This window comes from Colobus angolensis, unplaced genomic scaffold (genome assembly GCF_000951035.1).
Source record: "Colobus angolensis palliatus isolate OR3802 unplaced genomic scaffold, Cang.pa_1.0 Scaffold169, whole genome shotgun sequence".
Lineage (NCBI taxonomy): Eukaryota > Metazoa > Chordata > Mammalia > Primates > Cercopithecidae > Colobus > Colobus angolensis.
Genome location: NW_012114810.1, coordinates 923,675 through 943,275, shown reverse-complemented (window position 1 = coordinate 943,275; position 19,601 = coordinate 923,675). Strand labels below are relative to the sequence as shown.

The 19,601-nt window shown below is 37.9% G+C and overlaps 2 protein-coding genes across 7 annotated transcripts in view; both read left to right on the top strand.

The window, feature by feature from the left end:
* The window catches only part of HORMAD1 (HORMA domain containing 1), a 23,019-nt gene extending 18,015 nt beyond the window's left edge, over positions 1–5,004 (top strand). The window contains exons 14-15 of one of the 3 annotated variants that reach the window (XM_011937810.1): positions 2,906–2,977; positions 4,342–5,004. In XM_011937810.1, coding sequence (XP_011793200.1) covers positions 2,906–2,977; positions 4,342–4,422 — 153 coding nt within the window. In that variant the 3' untranslated portion in view covers positions 4,423–5,004. The remainder of the gene's footprint in view (positions 1–2,905; positions 2,978–4,341) is intronic. The other 2 variants (XM_011937809.1, XM_011937811.1) reach the window with 2 other exon arrangements.
* An 868-nt stretch (positions 5,005–5,872) lies between these two features.
* The window catches only part of GOLPH3L (golgi phosphoprotein 3-like), a 50,174-nt gene continuing 36,445 nt past the window's right edge, over positions 5,873–19,601 (top strand). Inside the window, exons 1-3 of one of the 4 annotated variants that reach the window (XM_011937812.1) lie at positions 5,906–6,075; positions 7,219–7,350; positions 8,232–8,426. In XM_011937812.1, coding sequence (XP_011793202.1) covers positions 7,321–7,350; positions 8,232–8,426 — 225 coding nt within the window. In that variant the 5' untranslated portion in view covers positions 5,906–6,075; positions 7,219–7,320. Of the gene's footprint in view, positions 6,076–7,218; positions 7,351–8,231; positions 8,427–19,601 lie in introns of all 4 variants that reach the window. The other 3 variants (XM_011937813.1, XM_011937815.1, XM_011937814.1) reach the window with 3 other exon arrangements.

Sequence of the window (19,601 nt, the reverse complement as noted above, 5' to 3'; positions counted from 1 at the left end):
GTTAGCCAGGATGGTCTTGATCTCCTGACCTCGAGATCCGCCTGTCTCGGCCTCCCAAAGTGCTGGGATTACAGGCTTGAGCCACCGCACCCGGCGTTAGCTACCATTTATAAGCGAGAACATGTGGTGTTTGGTTTTCTGTTCTTGTGTTAGTTTGCTGAGGATAATGACTTCCAGCTCCATCCGTCTCCCTGCAAAGGACATGATTTCATTTCTTGTTATGGCTGCGTATTTTCTTTATCCAGTCTGTCACTGATGGGCATGTGGGTTGAGTCTGTTTTTGCTATTGTGAATAGTGGTGCAATGAACATACAGGTGCATGTGTCTTTGTAATAGAATGACTTATATTCCTCTGGGTATATACCTAGTAAAGGGATTACTGGGTCAAATGGTGTTTCTGGTTCCAGGTCTTTGAAGCATCACCACACTGTCTTCCACAATGGTTGAACTAATTTACATTCCAACCAACAGCATAAAAGTGTTCCTATTTCTCTGTAGCCTTGCCAGCATCTGTTGTTTCTTAACTTTTTAATAATCACCATTCTGACTGGCATAAGATGGTATCTCATTATGGTTTTGATTTGTATTTCTCTAATGATCAGTGATGTTGAGTGTTTTTCATGTTTGTTGGCCACATAAATGTCTTCTTTTGAGAAGCGTCTGTTCATGCCCTTTACCCACTTTTTAATGGGGCTGTTTGTTTTTTTCCTGTAAATTTGTTTAAGTTCCTTGTAGATTCTGGATATTAGGCGTTTGTCAGATGGATAGATTGTGGAAATTTTCTTCCATTCTGTAGGTTCTCTGTTCACTCTGAAAAATATGGAATGCTTCATGAATTTGCATGTCATCCTTGTGCAAGGGACAGGCTAATCTTCTCTATATCGTTCTAATTTTAGTATATGTGTTGCTGAAGTGAGCACCATGCTTAATCTTATAAATTGATTTTCTTGTTAATAAGACATTGCAAAACAATATTTTGTATATACCTTGCATAAAATGAATCTCATATTCTTAAGGGAAAAAAATTACTGCTTTATTTTAGCTTTTGGTATGAATTATACTAAATCAAAATTCATATTTGATTTTAGACCTTTAAATTACTCTCAAAGGTTCATTGGGGTGAAGAAAAAGCATTCTGTAAAACACATAAAATATCCAAAGTTTAGGAAATAAATAGCTCACTGTGTTAGTGGTGTGCTAGAACATTTCTTCCCAACTCCTCACTCAGAGATATCATGTTGGTAGCTTAAATTGGACATGTTGGTAGCATTCACAGCACAGAAATCAGCAAATGCCTCAGGGTTTGTTTCTCTCCTAGAGCTGGTTATGAAACATTTATCAGAACACTACTCATTATAGTGCCATTTTTAAGTGTCTTCCTCCACCCCTATTCTCAATGGGAAGTTAGAACTGGCAGAAGGCAGCATTCAAATGAGTATGCTCATGAAAGCAAGAGATAAAGGAATGTCAAGATTTACTACTTCCAGAAGCAAAACGTTCATCCTATCCAGTTTATATGTGGGATGAATAACCTTTACTAGGATATAGGGATAGAGACCAGCGTCTTAAAAATTATTAAGCAAGATCTCCTTGTAATGTAACATTAAGATGCTTTGGGGACATAAATTTATTTCTGAAATTGCACATGTTTTGGGATATGAACTCTGAGCCAGTGTACTCCTGATTTTGAGAATTATTACTGAATTGTGGTTAGAAAAGGACAAGAAATGAAAATATTCATTATTATATATACTAAGGAATTATCATGAGAAAGGTCATTTCAAGCATCAGAAAAGAAGTCTGTCCTTTTAGAGAATAGTTATATGACACCTAATCATTAGTCATTTTCTAATATTCATTTTAATAACTATATATACAGCATTATTCACAATAGCCAAAAGATGGGAAAAACCTAAATATACATCAACAGATGAATGGATAAAAAAATGTGGTATATTCATACAATTGAATATCAGCCATAAAAAAAAATGAAGTGCCAATACATGCTACAACTTAGATGAACCTTGAAAACATGCTAATTAAAGGAAGTTACTCACAAAAGTCCACATATTATTCCATTCATTTGAAAGTCAGAACAGAGAAAGCTATTGAGACAGTCTTTTTTTTTTTTTTTTGAGACGGAGTCTCGCTCTGCCGCCCAGGCTGGAGTGCAGTGGCCGGATCTCAGCTCACTGCAAGCTCCGACTCCCGGGTTCATGCCATTCTCCTGCCTCAGCCTCCCGCCTAGCTGGGACTACAGGCGCCATCTCGCCCGGCTAGTTTTTTGTATTTTTAGTAGAGACGGGGTTTCGCCATGTTAGCCAGGATGGTCTCGATCTCCTGACCTCGTGATCCGCCCGTCTCGGCCTCCCAAAGTGCTGGGATTACAGGCTTGAGCCACCGCGCCCGGCCAGAGACAGTCTTAAGGCTGGTGGGAGGATGGCAGAATAAGAGAGTGATAGCTAAGGGATATGGAGTTTGTCTTTAGGGTGATGAAAGTGATCTAAAATTGATTGTGGTGATGGTTGTACAACTCTGAATGTACTGAAAATCATTGAATTGTACACTTATAAATGGGTGAATCATATAGTATCTAAATTATATCTCAATAAAGCTGTTTTTTTAAAAAAAATTATATATCCAGTTGGGCACTGTGGCTCATTCCTGTAATCCCAGCACTTTGGCAGGCTGAGGCAGGAGGATCGCTGGAGGCCAGAAGTTTCAGGCTGCAGTGAGCCATGATGGTGCCACTGCATTCCAGCCTGGGTGACAGAGGGATACCCTGTCCCTAAAAACTAAATAAATAAATACATAAATATCGCATATTGTTGCATAAAATTGGAAAATCAAGTGTTGGCTGTTCTTTGAGAAATAACCAATTAGAAATTATTCTATCTTTGTGGAGGCAAATGGAAATCAACCAGTGAAATCTTCCAAAGAAAATCGGAAGAGAAGTCAACATGAATCTGGGAGAACAGTAAGTCTTATGATAATGTATAGTTTGAATACAATGGCAAGTATCAGAATATCATTACTACAGATTAAATTTAAAATGATGAATTTGATCTCTCTCAATGTGCCTGAGAGCTCTGATATTCAAATTTTGTTTAAATATATTTTGTTGTAAAAATCGAGGTGATTTTGAAATAAGATGCCCTATGTTGGTTTATTAGTTTTTTCCATGTAAACATCTCCTGTCTCATTCCATGAATAATTTAAAGTAATCGGAGGCATTTATAATATAAAATAAAAATCGCTGGGCGCAGTGGCTCACGCCTGTAATCCCAGCACTTTGGGAGGCTGAGGTAGGTGGATCACGAGGTCAAGAGATCAAGACCATCCCGGCCAACATGGTGAAATCCCATCTCTACTAAAAATACAAAAAAAAATTAGCGGGGCGTGGTGGCCACCCCTGTAGTCCCAGCTACTCGGGAGGTTGAGGCAGGAGAATCGCTTGAACCTGGGAGGCGGAGGTTGCAGTGAGCCAAGATCGCACCACTGCACTCCAGCCTGGTGACAGACCAAGACTCCGTCTTAAAAAAAAAAAAAAAAAATCAGTGCCAGGAAATATATAAGTAGAATGAGAAAGTGACAATACAAGAATATTAAGGCAATTTTGTTTACATAGAACTGAAATTGGGCCACAAATTTGATCTGAGCTTTCTAGAGACTAAAACTAAAGTAGAAGGAGGATAAGTTACTAAATACATGTGTTCCCTAAAAATATAGGGTCTCCTCCTAGTACCTCTGGAGAAAAAAATCTTTTCCTGACTTAAACCCTATAGTTGTTTCATATTTAGAACCTTATTTTACAAAATCAGATAATGTATTTGCCATTTCTGAGATAATTATGCATATTTTTCCAACCAGATATTTTAGTATTATTAGTAGGTTAGAATTAGACAACTGAAAACTTAAGACTACTGTTAAAACTCAAGTGTTAACATCCCAAGAGTACAAAAGCAAGACATGATTTAAATCTTACATGATTCCAAGGTAGAATGTTTTTCTATCTGTAGTTCATTTTTAAATCTTTTTCCCTTCTTATTCCTCTGAAATATTTGGCTATTTTGAGGACACAATGTTAAATCTATCTTCTCACTACTACAGCAACCCTACTGAAGATTATACATTTTGCAAGTACATACTTTCAGCAGCCATTGGAAGATGTTAATAATAAATTTTACTCTACTTTTAAGAAACCCAGATATAGTTATGCTAGGTATGCTAGGCATAATTTTTTTAAAAAAGGAGAGAAATCTCAGATACATGAAAAAATCTACAATTAAAGACATTTAAACAGGAAAGTATCTATTCTTAGTAGTTGTTTTCTTTTGACAGGTCCTCCATCACTTTGATTTTTCTAGTCAAGAGTCAGTGCCAAAAAGGAGAAAGTTTAGTGAACCAAAGGAACATATATAAAAATTATTTTTCTTCTGCAGGTTTGTGGAGTTCTTCTCAACATTTAAACTGAAGGACCCTATATTATATTTCCCTAACTCTGAAGATGTATATGTAGTTTAAAGCAGTTTGTACACTAAAATTAAGTTCTTGGCTGGCCGTCATATTGTGGTCCTTAATCTTGAGATAAATCCAATAGAACTTTCGAATAAAAGCAAAAGTACAAATGTCATAATTGATTCTGTAATAAGTAAAATTTGAAAATTGATTTTGTTCATTATCTACTTAATATTTCCATTAAATATATACTGTTAAGGCCCTCTAAGGTCATTTTTCTAAACAGTAATGTTTACTTTGGTATTAAAATTTGGTATGGATTCACTTTTTACTTACGTTAAAATTATACCATTTAACTGGCTCTTTTGTCATTGTGCTATTAAAACAATGTTCTTCAATATTTTGATATAATGTATTAATATTTTAATATGCAATGTACAATTTAAAAATTGGTGCTTTACCTTTACTATACTTTTTTTTACAGGACCGAAAGACTGATTTTTAAAGTATGGCATTTTTTGCAGCATAAATAAAATATTGTTCAGTACGTAGGCCGTTTCATCGCTTCTAATTTTTATTTAAGTAGCAGGAAATATGGCTCCATTCATTTGAAAGGCTGGTAGAAGGATGGGGGGATAGGGAATACTAATTTTTAGATGATTTTGGTAGCTATTACTTTTGCAAGAAGAGTTGAGCACACTTTCTAGAATTTTTGAGTGGTAGTATGAAAAATGCTATGCTTTTAATGAGAAACCTGGGAGCTAGTTCCAGCCTTGCCTGCTTTCTTTGCTTTAGAAAAAGGAAGACTTAAAACTTGGTCTGTTTGCTTCTTGTAGTTTCAGCAGCCATATTCCAAAAACATACACTATCCATGAGTTTGCCAGTAATAAACGCTATAGGGAATGCTGGTAGGTATGCGATGGTAGAAATGTATTCATCCTGTTTAAGGTTAACCATATAAACGTACACAAACTGACCCAGATCATGTTTTTCTGGAACAGTCAAGTCAAGGATAAACTGACTGCCAGAAACAACCAGTGTAAAAATATTTATTTATTCTTAGCTGTATTGCTTGGATCCCAACACATCTCACTTAATTGTCCCAGTATATGCTACTACAGCAACACACCTGCTACACTGAAATTGACCAACAGAAACCTTTCGAGATTGGCAGCCTATGTTAGCTCACTCAGCGCCTGGATTGGCTGGTTTAATGGGTGGGGAGCGCAGCCCTCTTTCCTCTCTTCCACCAAGGTTCCTTCATTGGATTGACCAGCTGTCAGGTTGAACGCAAACCTGCCTCCTTTTGGTGGTGTTTGTCTGGATCGCAACAGAATAGCTGGGGGAGAGCCTCCCACCATGAGCTCCGATTGGCGGGACTCAACCTTGGTGATTTCTGATTGGCCCAATGAAGAAACACCAAGGTAGGTTGCCTAGTGATCCTGAGGAAGCTGATGTGTTATTCCTTTTCTGCATCGAAGGATCAGGAAGTTTGTGCTCTCTGCGTGGAAGTTTTTCACCTACTAGGACGGGGGTGGGGTGGGAGGAACAGGTGGCCCCCTAAAATACAGCACAAGCTACGGCCTGCGTCCAGCCATAACCCAGGAGTAACATCAGGTAAGCAACGAGAAAATTACATTTCCTAACGTCCCTTCCCCACCCCCCCAAAAAAACCTCTAATTTTTAAAATTATTATTTTATGGGGAGGGAAAGGTTTTTATTCATTTGGGCCATTTGTTTTCTTTCAAGTAGGAATTTTAACTAGTAAATGTCCAGGTGAACTAATTTCTCAAATAACCCGCCCCACCCCCTCACCCCCACCCCCGCCCCGCGAAGGTTTAAAGTTTCTTGAATTGGTTTAGGAAATAGTCCCTATTCACAGTGCCAGATAGGCTTAGTGCCCTTAAGCATTTATTTCATGGTTCTCTTCCTCCTTCGCTCTTCTTCCCACCTCCCATAACAAATAATATTTGAATTATACCCTTGTACAAAAAACCTTTTGTAGCTCACTTCATTTGTATTTCTATTTTAAATATTCACATGCACTTCTGAGTATTCATTTTAATCAATATACGTTTATCGAGCAATTACAACGTTAAAGACACTGCTAGTTGCTATGGAGAGTATAAAAACCCAAGAAGACAATATCCCTGTTCTCAAGAAGTTTACAGTTGAGAAACAGCTATACCAAGAGAAAGACTACAATAAATACTTTAAAGGAAGTGAGTATAAATAAAGCTCTGTGAAAGTACAGCTGAAGGAGTGGCCATGAGACATGTAGGTAATAGAAAAGAGGAAGTCACTTAAAGGCCTTCACAAGGCCTTTAAAGAATGGGTAGAAGGTAGAGAGGAAGAGAAAAGAGTTAGGACCCCAGCAAGTACAGAGGAGCAGAAGCAGAAAGAAAGCATGAGACGTTTTTGAGAAAAAGTTTGGCAGCAGTACTTATGGGGAGTGATGGGAAATAGTGCTAGAGGAGTAGAAACGAGTCCAGTCATAGCAGCTATTAAATACCATTATTTTGATCTTGAAAAAGATACTCCTTTATATAATTGTTGATTTTAAATACTTGTTGTATATTATCTTAAAAACTGATTTGTCTAGGTTTATATAAAATAAAGTATGCTAACTATAAACTTTATCACAAATGATTTAGTGCAGTTTCTTTTGACTGTAAACATAGAATAAAAGACATGTTATTTGATTTTTTTTTAAAAAAAAATGAGAACGAATTTGTTAATCTTTCGACACTCTCTTGCCAGTAATTTTTGTTTGCAGCTCCTTGTGTATTTGCAAGATATGGCTAGCCAGGACTAGAGCTGCTAAGTTTACTGACTGTGGAATTACTACACATGATTTTCTGAATGTTATTGTCTAGACTTGTGATCTCCAAAGTGAGTACATGAAATGAGTTATTAAGGTATGGGAAGGAAATCTAGAACATGTATTTCTATTTAGTTTTTCATATTCTTTTTTACTTTCTTTTTTTGTGTGTATGTTCTATGATGTAGTACCATTGAATGTTTATACAAATTAGATACAAATTATTATATGCATTTTGGGGCTGGATGCTCACAATTTTTTGTTGTTCCATCTTACTTAACTTGGGATCCATTTTGTGAAAGAGGACTGACAATGGTGGACATTCACTCCTTCTTTATAGATTATGCAGAAAAAATCAGCAGGCTTGGCCGGGCCCGGTGGCTCATGCCTGTAATCCTAGCACTTTGGGAGGCCCAGGCAGGCGGATCACTTGAGGTCAGGAGTTTGAGAACAGCCTGGCCAACATGGTGAAACCCTGTCTCTACTAAAAATACAAAAATTAGACAAGTGTGGTGGCACACACCTGTAATCCCACTACTCAGGAGGCTGAGGCACAAGAATCCCTTGAACCTGGGAGGCAGAGGTTGCAGTGAGCCAACATCGCACCACTGCACTCGAACCTGGGCAACAGAGTGAGACTCCCTCTTGAGAAAAAATAAGAAGAAGAAAAAGAAAAGAAGAAGTCACCAGGCTTGAAAGATGATCATTTATACTGGACTTTAGAATTACTCATTTGATCTTTTGTCAGTGCCATCTGTGAAGTCCAAGCTATTGTACTTTGGAAAAGATACTGTATTACCCACCCATTTTTTCTGGTCATTACTCCTTCCTTTCTTTCTATATTTAAATCTGTAAATATTTCCTATTTGTACACATGTTTAATATGCATGTATGAATATGTGATTTATTTACATAAGCATACATATGTATTTTTTTTCACCACTCCCTCCAGAAACAGGTGAGAATGACCACTTTAACTCACCGGGCCCGTCGCACTGAAGTAAGCAAGAACTCTGAAAAGAAGATGGAAAGTGAGGAAGACAGTAATTGGGAGAAAAGTCCAGACAATGAAGATTCTGGAGACTCTAAGGATATCCGCCTTACTCTTATGGAAGAAGTATTGCTTCTAGGACTAAAAGATAAAGAGGTAATGCAATTAGGTTTGCTAGGCTATCTCAAAGACTATTAAATACTGGAATGTTTTAGGAAGTAATCTAATGGAATATATTTAATACTAAATTGGTCTTAGAATTGTGCTCCAACCATCTGAAAGATGGAGGAGTTGGGACAGTGACTGTTACTTGGAGGGTAAAAATCCAGAATTATAATTACATGAAGTGTATTTAATTCAAAATTACTCCAAAATTTTAGAAGATATAGGAGAGGAGGATATAGTGTAAAGTTTTGTATTTGTAGTTTCCCAAGTCAGATTAAAGGCAAAATAATAACCCCTTATTAAAGTAAGAAAGAGGGCCCACACATCGAAGTCTTCTTCAGCTTTGAGGAGAAATAGTCTTTTAAATGAAAAGACAAGGAACATGTGTGATTAGCTGCCTTACAGAAATAAACAATTGGTAGGTTTCTTATAGCAGAAATATTTTTTTTTTTCCTCGTGCATCTTTATAAGTCAAATATCAACAATTGGATCGGGCACGGTGGCTCACGCCTATAATCCCAGCACTTTGGGGAGCCAAGGTGAGTGAATCACTTGGGGCCAGGAGTTCAAGACTAGCCTGGCCAACATGGTGAAACCCCATCTCTACTCAAAAATATAAAAATTAGCCATGTGTGGCGGCTTGTGCCTATAATCCCAGCTACTCGGGAGGCTGAGGCAGGAGAATCGCTTGAACCTGGAAGGCGGAGGTTGCAATGAACCAAGATTGCACTACTGCATTCCAGCCTGGACAACAGAATGACCCTGTCCCCAAAAAAAAAAAATATATATATATATATATATTATATATAACTACACACACACATACACATAAACAATAGACGATTATTTTAATTTTTAAAAATTTTTAAAAATAATTTTAGCTTTTGCCTTTTTTCCCTAAATGTCTCCTTATTTAATGGAACATTTATTTTCTAGTACAGTTAGTCTTGAGATCCTGAGTCTTGTGATATAACCAATAGTTTTCCTGGCTTGTCTACTACTAGTATACATCATCATCCTTCATTTGTAACTTTTTACTGTGTTTTCTCATCACACTATTCCCTCATGAAGAAGTTACGAAGGTAACATTTTAAACAATCTGCTTTCTTTCCGGAAAGCCTTAGTAAATAATCCCCCTACACACACACACACACAAAGAGGTGTATTTATTACTGGCCTCAGTTTTGAAAACATATAAAATTAGAATGTTATTTTAGATTTTAAAAATACTAAATTTGGCTTTGATAATTATCCTTAGCTAGAAGTAAATTGGCTGCATACAAGTAGTAACAGCTCTTTTCTACATCAATTTTTCGACTTGGGAATACCATTGTTGTTTAGATTTTGCCTTTCATTTATTTACTATTTTCCTTTTTACTTTTTTCTTGTTAAATTAACAACTTGAACAAAATTTACAAGACCAGTTATAGTCTCTGTATTGTTAAAACTAATATTAGAGACATGCTTATTGTGTACGTGGCCAAGATGTATGTATATCAGAAATTCTTGCCCAGAAATATGTTTTCCTGTTTGCTGAGAAGTTGATGAGGCTTCAGTTTTATAAAAGGCAAATAAGCGAAAAGGCAAAACTAGCTCTCCAAGAGAATGTCAGAATAGGACTGAAGATTAGGTGGTATAAATACTCTTTTGAGACGTTTACACATTACCTAGGAAACAGTCACTGACTGTATAAAAAGAGGATATAGAACTAAAAGCTATTTTGTTTGTTTTATCTTTGAATAGGAATGATTAATTTCCTGCTGACCTTATGCACTGGAATTTTTGCTTTTGAGCTTGTCTTCATGTGTTTATAATGGTTAATATAAATTTTAGGAAATAGAATAAAAAATAAAGCAGCTCATTGAGAGCTATGGCCATGGACCGTACTTGATATATTGGTGAGATACTGTACAAAATGAGCAGATGGCTGGATGCAGTGGCTAATGCCTGTAATCCCAACACTGGGGAGGCCAAGGTGAGAGGATTGCTTGGGCGCAGGAGTTCAAGACCAGCCTGGGCAACATGGTGAGAACCCATCACTACAAGAAATTTAAAACAAAAAAATTAGCTGGGCATGGTGGCACATGCCTGAAGTCCTAGCTACCCAGGAGGCTGAGTCAAGAGGATTGCTTGAGCCTGGGAGGTCGAGGCTTCAGTAAATCGAGATTATGCCACTGCACTCCAGCCTGAACAACAGAGCGAGGCCTCAAAAAATAAATAAATAAATATTAACCACCTTTTGAATTGCTCTAATTTTATTTTTGAGGATAGTTAACAAATATTTAGCTTTCATTTGGCTCAGGAAGAATAAAAGACAATAAATCCTTAGGTGTGAATGAATAGGTCAAACCTTTTATCTAAGTAATAGTAGTTACAAAAGGCCAGTTACATAACTATCTCTAAAAATATTAAATTGATCTCCAACTGTACTTATTTTTTTCTTATCTCGCAAACTATCAATAGATTAATCAATATTTAATGTGATTGAGGACACCCATTATGTGCTTAACATTATGCTAAATATTAATACTAAGGTAAATATAAAATAGTGTAGTATATGGTGCCTGCCTTCAAGAAACTTGCATTCTAGCTGAAGAGACAAAAAGATACATACTTTTTAAAAGTTAAGTAACCCGAAGGTCCATCAACAGCAGAATGGGTAAAAATGAATCATCAAAAAAAAAAGAATCATCCATTTGTTGAGTATAAATATGTTTTCTATACAGAGTGAAAATGAACATTGTTATACAACATGTGTATTTCGCGTGTTCAATAAAGAAAACCAAACACAAAAATATACATACTGTATGATTCCATTTATATGACATTCAAAAAACTATTGTATTTGAGGTTGCATATTTAGGTGGTAAAATTATTTAAAAAATCAAGCCAGGAATTACTATAGTTTTTAGAATAGTGGTTATCTTTTTATAAGGGATAGGGGAAGGAAAAGGGTGTTAGTAATTAGGAAGGAAAATGAAGAGGATTTCTAGATAGTAACAATTTTCTGTTTCTGGACCTAGAGGAAGTTTATTAGTTTTGTTTTTGTTTTTGTTTTTGAGACAGAGTCTCGCTCTGCTGCCCAGGTCGGAGTGCAGTGGCACAATCTCAGCTCACTGCAACCTCTGCCTTCCGGGTTCAAGCAATTCTCCTGTCTCAATTTCCTGAGTAGCTGGGATTACAGGCGCCCGCCAACATGCCTTGCTTGTTTTTGTATTTTTAGTAGAGATGGGGTTTCACCACATTGGTCAGACTGTCTTGAACTCCTGACCTCTCAGGTGACCCGTCCACCTTGGCCTCCCAAAGGGCTGGAATTATAGGTGTGGCCTCCCAAAGTGCTGGGTTTACAGGCATAAGCCACTGTTCCCAGCCTTTTTTATTTATTTATTTGTTTGTTTGTTTTTGATACGGAGTCTTGCTCTGTCCCTCCTGGCTAATTTTTGTATTCTTAGTAGGGACAGGTTTTCACCATGTTAGCCAGGCTAGTCTCGAACTCCTGATCCCAAGTGATCCACCCGCCTTGGCCTCCCAAAGTGCTAGGATTATAAGCATGAGCCACTACACCTGGGCCATAGATATTCACTTTGGAATAATTAAGCTTTTTACTTTTGTTTATTCTTCTGTGTGTGCATTATATTTCACAATGCAAAAGATTTTTTTTTTTAAGTAAACAACAATGAAAAGCAAGTTTTTTGCATGTTAGAATGAGCCAGGGGAGTTAGAGAGAGGAGAAACCATCATGGGACAGAGTCTTCCGGGGAAGAATAGAAAAAGGCAGTAAAACAAGCCCCGCCTTTAAAAATGGGAGGATTAACATGAATGGAGAAAAGGAAACACGTTCTGGATGAGGGAACCTGAGTGAGCAAAGGTATCATGAGCTTGATGAGTTTGGGAGATAACTGAGTAGGCCAGTGTGACTGAAGTAGGTGGAGAACAACGGGATTCAAAATCAGTAAATTTGATTTGGACCAGATTATAGATTTTGTTACCAGGTGGAGACTTTTAGACTCTTTCCTTTAGGGAAAAGAGAATCAGCCTAATGAAAACAGCAAAGCCCATTTAATTTTTGTGTCCAAATTAGGACTTAATGACATTTTTATGTTCTTTGTGAGTATATGTTTTAATGTGTATATAATTGCTTATTTTATGTGAGGTTTATGACAAGTCAAAAAAAAGAAAAAATCCTAAATGTTAAATTTTGTGTCCCAAACTCCCAAACTTCTACTGGAGAGTTCCCTAAGATCCTCTGTTTAGAATCCAATATTATCATTTTCTTTTTTAGAAACTATGTCTCTTTCAAGCAGGCACAGTGGCTTCTGTCTGTAATCCCAGCACTTTGAGAGACAGAAGGATTGCCTGAGGCCAGGAATTCCAGACCAACCTGAGCAACATAGTGAGACCTCATCTCTACAAAAAATATAAAAATTAGCCTGGCATGGTGTCACACACCTGTAGTTTCAGCTACTTGGGAGGCTGAGGCGAGAGGATTGCTTGAGCCCAGGAGTTAAAGGCTGGAGTGAGCCTATGATTGTGCCACTGTACTCCTACCTGGATGACAGAGTGAGACCCTGTCTTAAAAGAAAAAAATAAAATTATTCTGAGGGATAGCTACCACAGACCGGTTTTAAAATATTAAGCATCTGGCCGGATGCAGTGGCACACATCTATAATCCCAGCACTTTGGGAGGTTTGAGGTGAGCAGATCACTTGAGGCCAGGAGTTTGAGACCAGCCTGGCCAACATGGCAAAACCCCATCTCTACCAAATTTAAAAAAAAAGCATTAGCCGGGCATGGTGGCATGTACCTGTAATCCCAGCTGTGCTGATGGGAGAATCTCTTGAACCTAAGAGGTGGAGGCTGCAATAAGCCAAGATCACACTACTGTACTCTAGCCTGGGCGACAGAGTAAGACAGCCTCAAAAAATATTAATTAAATTAAATATTAAGCATCATTGTCTTATGAAAAACAATCAAGAAATTTAAATATAATTTGAAGAGTGTAACCTTTCAAGCACAGTTAAAATTAGATACTATCTCAGTTCAATAACACTGACCTCAACTGAGAAAGTAAACACTGAGCACGAGCCTGACCAAAATAAAATAGGTTTATCTCCTGTTGAAATCAGGAATCTGCTTATTTGTTATTATTGCCTTTTGTAAGAGTTTTGATATAAATTATTAACTCATGAACAGTGTTTTAATTGACTTGCTAATGTGTAAAATTTTTCATTTATTAGAATCTTTTATTAAGTTACCTATAAGGGGAGTGAGCCTATTAATGCTTTTGACTCCTAGTGATCTTTTCATTTCTCATCTATTCAATTTGTGGGTAATGTTTTCCAACTGTCCTCTCTTTCTTGGAAAACTTTCTCCTAGTAATGCCATTTATTGAATACTTACTACTTACTGTGAAAGAAAAGCTTTTCATCATATTTCTCATGTCACTGTAGTAAAAACTGGCAAAAGTATTATCCTTTGGAAATATGGAAATACATTTTCACTTATTTGTTTAATCACCAAAAATTTTATTGAATGCTTCATGTGTCATAGAAAGAGAGAACAAAAACAATTGTCCCTGCTTTTGAGGTCAATTTATGATTTAGTGGCATAGGGATGGTTGGAGATATTGGGAGTAGAAGCCAGAAAGTCAGCAGACCATTTCAGAACAAGGTGATATGTGTGTAACTGTGTTCTCAGTAGGAAGGAAACACAGAGGAAAAGCATATAAATCAGATGGATGCTGGGAAGGAGCAGTAGGAGAGGGAAGGAGAAGGAAGGAGAAGAGGGGAGAAGAGGGAAGGAGAAGGAAGGAGAAGAGATGTTGGGAAAGACTTACAGGAGGTGATAACTCTTTTTTGTTTGTTTGTTTGTTTGAGACGGAGTCTCAATGCAGTGGTGTGATCTCGGCTCACTGCAACCGCCACCTCCCTGGTTCAAGTGATTCTGCTTCCCCAGCCTCCCAAGTAGCTGGTATTATATGCACCTGCCACCACCCCAGGCTCATTTTTGTATTTTTGTAGAGACAGGGTTTCACCAGGTTGGCCAGGCTGGTCTCAAATTCCTGACCTCAGGTGATACAACCACCTCGGACTCCCAAAGTGCTGGGATTACAGGTGTGAGCCAGCACACCCGGCCGGGAGGTAATAACTCTTAACTGGAATAAGAGTGAGCAGTCTGTAAAGAGACAGGTTCTAGGAAAAAAGAACATCAACTGGATGTTTGTAATAATTTCGGTGATTTGCAACTGGAATAACCGTAGATATTTGAAAGCATCCCATCTCCTTTTAATGAATTCCAGTTTTTAAAACTTAATTATCAGAGCTGAACATCCAGTTACATGCTTTATTGTTTAACTTTTCTAAAATTGTGAAATACAGTGTATCCAGAAAATTGTATAAAGCACAATGTAAAGTTTAACAAGTAGTTTGAAAGCCAACAGTCATGTAATCACCAATAGAACAATATCAGCAACCTGGAAGGCTTCTCTTATGCCTGCCCTAATCACATGCTGCCCACCTCCCTGTAGTTTTGACATGTATGTATATCCCTAAACAGTATATTTTAGTTTTACCTGTTTTTAAACTCTGTTTTATTGGGTTAATATTTTAGTGTATTCTTTTATCAGTATAATGTTTGTGAGATTTATCCATGTTGTTGCATATAATTTAATTTAATACAGTTCATTGTGATTAATATTTCATTATGTGAATATACTACTATTCATTCTATGGGTTAGTGCACATTCAAGAGTTCATTATGAACAGTGCTGCTAAGATTCTCCTGGTACTTGTCAGTTATCTTTTTTCAAACAATCCACTATTATCCACTATACGTATGGGAATTATACGTATGAAATTCATGTGTATTTTTAATTATAAAGTATGTTAATGCTATGCTTTTTCAAGCTGCTGATGATCCTCCATCAGGTATAGTTCATCTTTATTAGCAATAGGAGATTAGAAGTAAAACTTTTTTTAAGCTGGTAAAAAAAATTCACTACACTAATGAAAAAGTTTTTTTGGTTTTTTTTTTTGAGACAGAGTTTCGCACTTGTTGCCCAAGCTGGAGTGCAGTGGCACTATCTTGGCTCACTGCAACTTCTACCTCCCGCATTCAAGTGATTCTCCTGTATCAGCCTCCTGAGCAGCTGGGAATGCAGACATGCACCACCACGCCCGGCTAATTTTTTGTATTTTTAGTAGAAATGGGGTTTCACCACGTTAACCAGGCTGGTGTTGAACTCCTGACCTCAGGTGATCCACCCGCCTCAGCCTCCCAAAGTGCTGGGATTACAGGTGTGAGCCACCGCACCCGGCCAAAAAAAGTTTTTAAAATTAGTCAGTCAATCAGTGTCCAACTTATCCATTATTGGCTATGAATGAAGAAAATTGCTCTCGTTAAAAAGTGATTCAATCCTAAAACATTTTATTATAATTAAAATATTAATAGCAGGCTGAGCAAGGAGCAAGACCTTGTCTTAAAAAAAAAAAAATTAGGCCGGGCGCGGTGGCTCAAGCCTATAATCCCAGCACTTTGGGAGGCTGAGACGGGCGGATCACGAGGTCAGGAGATCGAGACCATCCTGGCTAACACAGTGAAACCCCGTCTCTACTAAAAAATACAAAAAAACTAGCCGGGCGAGGTGGCGGGCGCCTGTAGTCCCAGCTACTCGGGAGGCTGAGGCAGGAGAATGGCGTAAACCCGGGAGGCGGAGCTTGCAGTGAACTGAGATCCGGCCACTACACTCCAGCCTGGGCGACAGAGCGAGACCCCATCTTGAAAAAAAAAAAAAATTAAAAGTCTAATTTAAGTTACTACCTGGTCTTACCTTTTAGTTTCCTGATTGTGCGAAATGAACAATAAGTCTCCCATTAGTTACTGCAATTGTGAATAGGGCAACTGTATTAGATGGGCTTGTTTGTCAGGTTTTTTTTCTTTAAACATAAGCTGTTAAAAATTTTTTTTAAACTTTTGTTTTTTATTATATCCAGGCATATTAACCCCAAATAACTATTTACTATTGTTATAAAAGGAAATAAACTGGAAGGCCAAAGACCTGTTTTAATAGTAGGAAAACATAGCTTAAGCTATTTCATTAAGATCTTCTCCCTAATTCTCCCAACCCCCAAATGCACACAGTACTCTTCCAAAATATAAAATATCTAGTATTGATATTGAGACAAAGCTGCCCACTTGAATTTGGGATTTTAGCTGTAACCACTGTGCCTATAAACTTGCTGTCAGCCATTTCATCACTTTTGCCTCCATATTTTATGTTTGTATAATTTTCAAAACATTTTGTACTTTCCATTGTTTAATCCTGCAAGGCAGATATCATTCTGTTTATAGGAGTCAAAGTTAAATGATCATTTGAGCAATAAATTGTGGAATTTACATTCAAACTGACTCTGCAACTGGGCATGGTGTTTCACTGCCTGTATTCCCGGTGGTTTGGGAGGCCAAAGTGGGAGGATTACTTGAGGCCAGGAGTTCAAGACAAGCCAGGGCAACAAAGTGAGACCCAGTCTCTACAAAAAAATGAAAACTTAGCCCTGCGTGAACCTATAGTCCCAGCTACTCAGGAGGTATAGGTAAGAGGATCACTTAAGCCCTGGAGTTCGAAGCTGCAGTGAGCTATGATCACACCACTGTGCTTCAGCCTGGGCCACAGAGCAAGACCCTGTCTCAAAACAGGAAAAACAAAACAAAAATAAATATCTGACTTTGCAGTTTAAAAAGGACATGCTGACTGGGTGCAGTAGCTCACACCTATATCCTAGCACTTTGGGAGGCCGACGCGGGCAGATCACAAGATCAGGAGTTCAAGACCAGCCTGGCCAATATGGTGAAACCCCATCTCTACTAAAAATACAAAAATTAGCCAGGCGTGGTGGCGTACACCTGTAATCTCAGCTACTCGGGAGGCTGAGGCAGGAGAATTGCTTGAACCAGGGAGGCAGAAGTTGCAGTGAGCCGAGGCCGCACCACTGCACTCTAGCCTGGGCAACAGAGCAAGATGCCGTCTCAAAAAAAAAAAAAAAAAAAGACATGCTTACAAAGCAAGTTTCACATGTTTCTCTATATTTCTTCCTGAAATAAAGAGAATTGTTCAGGATCATTAACTGTTTAGTGTGACCCAAATAGTTTCACCTCCTTGTACCCAAGGATTTTATCTTTTTTTTATTATTTATTGAGACGGAGTCTTGTTCTGTTGCCCAGGCTAGAGTGCAGTGGTAGGATTTCAACCCACTGCAACCTCCACCTCCCATGTTCAAGCAATTCTCCTGCCTCAGCCCCCTGAGTAGCTGGGACTGTAAGGTGCCCGCCACCACGCCTGGCTGATTTTTTATTTTTAGTAGAGACAGGGTTTCACCATGTTGGCCAGGTTAGTCTCAAACTCCTGACCTTAAGTGATCCACCTGCTTTGGTGTCCCAAAGTGCTGGGATTACAGGCGTAAGCCACTGCACCTGGCCAGATTCATATAGATGTTAATTTATGCCTCCTATTAAGATAAAAGATTATTGTTTCACAATAATATTTGGCATATGAGTTATTTTTCAAGTCTTATCCATATCTTTCTTGTTCAGATGTTTAATACCCCAGCAAAGCTCACTCTTGGAAAAAGATTTTGGGATCCTATAAAAAACATTAACTAGGCATCAATAACGTCAGAAAAAGGGAAAATCCTGCTGTGAGGAATTCTGAATGATTTTATTTTATTAGTTTTATTTTTACTTCAAATTTTCCATTCCATTGCTTCAAATATTAAGGAGGAAATAGGAAAATTCTATACATTATTTTTCTCTACTCCTTTTTCAAACAAGATATTCTAGTCATAAAGGGCAACAAGTCCAAGTAAGAAGTTTGAATAATCCAACTGGCAAAAGGAAGATATGTTTAAAGAATAAGTAAATAATATTTAATTATAATTATCATATTATTGCCAAGCACAGTGACTCACGCCTGTAATCCCAGCACTTTGAGAGGCCGAGGCGGGCGGATCACCTGAGGTCAGGAATTCGAGACCAGCCTGGCCAACATGGTGAAACTCCATCTCTATTAATAATACAAAAATTAGCTGGGCATGGTGGTGCATGCCTGTAATCCCAGCTACTTGGGAGGCTGAGGCAGGAGAATTGCTTGAACCCGTGAGGCAGAGTTTGCAGTGAGCTGAGATCACGCTGTTGCACTACAGCCTGGGCAACAAGAGTGAAACTCTGTCTGGTGTACAAATAGTCTGGTGTACAAATAGTCATTATTTTTCTTGTCAGTTCACTCTTCAGCTATAGATTAGAACCCATGTCACATATCTTCCTTATGGAAGGAGGGAAAGACTATTATACTAAAAAGAAATAAATATGAATAAGTCAAATAGTGATTTGTTCTTGCATCTTAAAGCTTAAAACCAAGGGTGGGCATCGTGGCTCACACCTGTAATCTCAGCACTTTGGGAGGCTGAGGCAGGAGGATTGCTTGAGCCCAGGAGTTTGAAACCAGCCTAGGCAACATAGTGAGACCCTGTCTCTAAAAATAAATGAAAAATTTAAAAAGCTTAAGACGAAATGAATAGACAGGCCTCTTCTAGATTTTTCTGTGGGAGTAGGATTGTATTAGTTTGCTAAAGATGCCGTGTGAAAATACCACAGACTTGGTGGCTTAAATGACAGAAATTAATTTTCTGGGGATTAGAAGTCCAAGATCAAGATTGAAGGGTTTGGTTTCTTCTGAGGTTTCTCACCTTGCCCTGCAGACTTCTTGCTGTGTCCTCTATGCAAATGCCTTCCTGGTGTCTCTGTGTGTCCAAATTTCCTCCTCTCTAAAGAACACCAGTCAGATTGCTTTAGGGCCCACCATAACACCCTCATTTTTAATTTAATCACCTCTTTTAAAAGCTCTATCTCCAAAGACAGATGTATTCTGAGGTACTGGGGGCTATAACTGCAACATATGAAACTTGAGGGGATGCAATTCAGCTCATAACAATGATTTAGAAAGATTTTAGATAAATAGGTTATGAAGATAATCGCAGTTATTTATGTACATCTGCCCAAAGGGCAGCTCACTCTCAGGAAGTATCATTAAATTGTCTAATGATGTAATTTTTTTTTCTTCAGTTCAAGTCAGTCAACATTTACTGAGTACCTTTTTTTTTTTTTTTTTTTTT